Raw genomic sequence first — 4,498 nt, 5'->3', positions numbered from 1 at the left:
TTGCATTGCCAGATATAAAATAAGTGCTAAACAAAATTTGTTATCTTGTTGGAACTAATTAACTATAAATAGAAACCACATAAGACAACAAGAAGAAAGAGATTCAACATATACGTTGGATTTGTTAAAAAAACGCATATATGATTTGGATTTTTTTTCAAAGCTATGACAACTTTATAAATTCCTACTATAAAAGTAGAAAATAGGCAAATACCTCTACATCTTCATAAATTTGTATTCTACCAATTTTTTATTTCAAAACTTCCTTGAAGTTCGACAAGGAGCAAACCTTTACTATGGTTTCTCGTGTGGTACGTATTTCTTGTACATTAATTTCCCTACTTTTCAAGCACTTATTATAAAATTTATGTTTAAATAAATTTACACAAAAGAATAACATTACAACCATTATTCATAACTTATAGTATAACAACAGTAATAATTCACATGCAGGTGAACATGAGATTGATCTCTAAAGCGTTTATTTTTTTATTATCAATAATTGTGATGCAATCAAGTACAACTTACTCAAAAAAGAAGACGTATAAAACTCATATCAAATCAGCAACATATTTGTCAGAAAAGATAGAATTGGGACCCGGTGAGGTTGTGAGTAAACCATTGATGGATATTGAATTTCCAAGGGGTCATATTGGAGTCAAGAGCTTTGATATTGATCTAGTTGATGAACAAGGGAATTCTATACCATTGTATGAAACATACATCCACCATTGGTTTGCTTTAAAATATGATGAAAGTGATGATAAGAATATGTCACACGACCCCAATGATAATACAAAACCGTTTGGGGGTCCCATGCTAAAAAGAAATCAAGGAACATGCAACGATTTAATTCTTCCACTTTATTGGGGGTTGGGAGGTGAATCACGAGGAACAACTTCAAAGCTTCCAGATCCTTTTGCGGTTGAAGTAGGTAACCCTGCAAATATTACAAAAGACTGGAAAGAGAAATGGCTCTTTTATGTCATGTTCATTGATACACGAGGCACAAAAAATAGGAAAAGTTGCAGTGAATGTAGGTGTGACCAATTTAATCTTCCAAAGAATTTTTATAATGAGACACCTGATATCCATGATAAACCATTGTCCCATGACTATAAAGGAGGAATCTTTTGTTGCCACAATAAATTTCGGTGCAAGTTGAGAAAGGGACTCCAAGCACCACGTAGAAAGCTTGCTATAAGATACAAAATAACGTGGGTTGACTGGGACGAACATCAAATCCCTGTAAGATTTTATGTGATGGATTCCACTGATCGTGTCAAAACAATTGGTTCTGAAACAATACATGATTGTCTGGTAAAATTTATTTAAATTAAATTTTCAATTTTATGATCAACTGAATTATGCCATGATCATACGTAGCTTAAGTGAATGAATTTGGAAACATTAGAAGGACTTTTAGGGAAGAGTAATGATATTTTGACATCCATTTGATGACAACTTTGTTGACAACCTTGTTTTTCTCACTTCTTATTGGTCAAAAACAATGGAGAGCGAAAAAGGAAGAGAGGGGATAACAACATCATGTGAGTATGAGAGAGAAAGTTGTCCAAAAGTTGTCAAAAAGTGGTTGTCAAAATATCATTTCTCTTTAGGGAAACTCTACTTTCTAACATGAAATATAGGAACATATAGTATTCACATTTGCATGAAAAAGAAAAATAAGTTGACTTCTAACACTTATGATAGTAGTTTTAAATCATTTTGAACATTCATAGAAAGTGATTAGCAAATATTTCTTAATTTGCAACAGACAGAGTATTTTATTCCTGGAAACAATAGCAGTGACCCTATCCATGTTCAAAAAGCAAGTATGCCTATGGAAAAAGGTGGTTATCTTATCTACGGAACTGCTCATATGCACACAGGTGCTATCAATGCAACACTATATGGACAGGTAAATTTTTATCTTAAATCGAATACTTTTTTTTTTAAAAACTTGTTTATGTTTTCTTAATACGTTTCTTTAGTAATAATAAACTTTCATAGTTCCATTTGTAGTAAAATTAATTTTGTTTGAGTACATATATAATATCTATGATTATTAGTTCATTATTTGTTTTTGATAAATCCATTAGGATGGAAGGACATTGTACACATCGAAAACAAAATACGGAACGGGAAAGAAAGCAGGAAATGAAAAGGGTTACCTTGTTGGAATGTCTGTATCTTATCCAAAACTAGGTTCAATCAAGATTAAGGATGGTGAAATCGTAACTATGGAATCCAGATATAAAAATGAATTTCGCACTGGAGCTATGGGACATATGTACTTCTATTTGGCTGATCGACTACCACACGGAAAATACTCATCATATTCCTATGATTTGTAATTGTTTAATGCATGATTTCTTCATGATATATAGTATTGAATGTGTGTGTCGACATTAGGTGTTTTCTCAATAGAAAGAGTTCAAATCACACTGGGATCATTGTTAAATGTGTTTTGCTCTATTTTAAATAATAATGATTTCCCTCATTTCAAATTTTAATAAAAAAATGTGTTTAAGGACAATGGCAACTACTACTTTCAGTGGAAAGGGGTTTGTAACTAGTGTTTTTTTCCTTCCAATTCAATTAAAAAAATTCATCTTTCATCCAAATATAGCCGTTCCCATTTGTTTTGTTTAAATTCAAAATCAAATATTTCTCACAACTTAAAAGAAAACTGAAAAGAATTTGCTTTTAACAGGTTAAAGAATGTGCTGCATATGCATGCATCTTCGATTTAGTCAATGTTTATCCTAAATAAGGCCATTTTTGATAATTTCATGGTAGAAAAAAGAGATGATACATCACCTAAAAAGTAAATCTAAATGTAAGAAATAGGAGGTTGAATTTAAAAAATATGTACGGAGAATACGGGATTTGACGGTGATGACAAATTTGACAAGTGCACATCGTTCTCCTTTGATGAACATCAACAATCCCAAAGCAATAAGGTCAACATTACAAGCTTGATCTTGATTGATCCGATTGCAATTTTGCTGATACATTTTATTATTGTTTCTCCGCCATCGGCGCAAGAAAGAGGATCCTATTCTATTGTTATTACGCCATCGACACCAGAGCCTTTAAAAAATTGAAAACCCATAAATTTAATAATCTTCTATTAACATAATTCCTTGCTTTTTTATACCCTCCCCCGTTTGCTATCATTCTTCTGTGATAAATCTCCTGAGAAGAAAATGATTTAATCAGAGTTAGAAAAGCTGCAAGTTCAACAATCAACACAAATCATGAGAAAATATCATTTTTTTTAGTAAAAAGCGTTAACTTTGTTGAACTTGTTGCTGCTAAAAATCTTGAATCACAGCGACTTGAAACCATGGCACACTATTTATTTCTTGTTTCATTTCACTTATAATTTTCTTCATCACTTTTTTTCATTTTATTTCAGATTTAGAAAACCAATATTAATTAAGGGTAAATATGGTACAGCCGAGTTTAGAGTATACTCGGTCTCCCATCATACGCAATATGTGTTGCTTGCGCACCCTAGAGGGCACCTCCATAACAATTCAAACACGAAGACATAGTTAGGAATGATAAAGATTGCGACTATTTTAATTTGTACTTAGAAAAGATTCGTGGGAAAAAATGGCAGCACACAAATGTGAGAAATTCTGCAATGTATGATTAAATTTAAAAGAATACTTTTCTTAGAATAGATGGATAGAGTACATCATATTTTCTCCAGCTAGAAATTCAACTATTAGCTTCCAGCATTTCAAATAACATTTCACACATATACGAATTATAAATGATCAGTTATCAACTATAAACTATCAGTAAACAGAACCTTAACATGATTCACCAATTGTTTAACACTAACAACCTTATTTGAGAAGATAACTTCATTATTCCACTTTGACATCAACCACACCACATAATGCGAACCAAATCTAAACAATTTTTTAGTGAGGAAACACATCCAAAAGAGCAAAAAATTGAGAATAAGTAGAACTAGCATTAAAGTCACATTAATTCTTCAAAATCAATAACGGTGTATGAGTTGCTTGTATGCATCCTTGTTCTTCGAATAATGATCAATTTCAGCCTGGTATCACACAAGTCACAATAATTAAGCAAGAAAATTAGTTTTTTTTAGTGGCAAACAAAGATTTTATACAGATAAAAACAAATTAAGCATGCTTCTTCGGAAAAAAAAAATTAAGCATCAAAATTAGTAGTTTGGCTTATAGAATCACATAAAGATGAAGGTGTAAGGTTCAGCCACAGTGATGTTGAAAGTTCTTCTTCAACATCTAGGGTGGTTAACTTCAAATGTGTCACGAAACATTTAAAAAGCTTGGTAAATGTGAAAACAATAGTCAAAGATGGTGCAGTAAAACATGACAAATAGGAACCAAGCATTTAGTGCTAATGGCTTCAAATCCCTCTATAAATGGAGGAGAAACTTCATCAACTAAGCACAACAACTGGCCTCACCCGAAGAAATAGAGTTTGGTTG

General features: G+C 31.9%; 1 protein-coding gene across 1 annotated transcript; it reads left to right on the top strand.

The window, feature by feature from the left end:
* The first annotated feature begins 459 nt into the window (after nt 1-459).
* Nucleotides 460-2,539, top strand: LOC146955916 (uncharacterized). The gene is made up of 3 exons (XM_085715400.1): nt 460-1,320; nt 1,778-1,921; nt 2,103-2,539. The coding sequence occupies exons 1-3, from the start codon at nt 460-462 to the stop codon at nt 2,355-2,357; spliced, it is 1,260 nt and encodes a 419-aa protein (XP_085571526.1). The 3' UTR covers nt 2,358-2,539.
* Nucleotides 2,540-4,498: the final 1,959 nt, after the last annotated feature.

Source organism: Medicago sativa, chromosome 1 (assembly GCF_051527215.1).
Source record: "Medicago sativa cultivar Bolivia chromosome 1, Bolivia_mono, whole genome shotgun sequence".
In the NCBI taxonomy this organism is placed as follows: Eukaryota; Viridiplantae; Streptophyta; class Magnoliopsida; order Fabales; family Fabaceae; genus Medicago; species Medicago sativa.
This window is presented reverse-complemented; position numbering and strand designations above follow the sequence as displayed.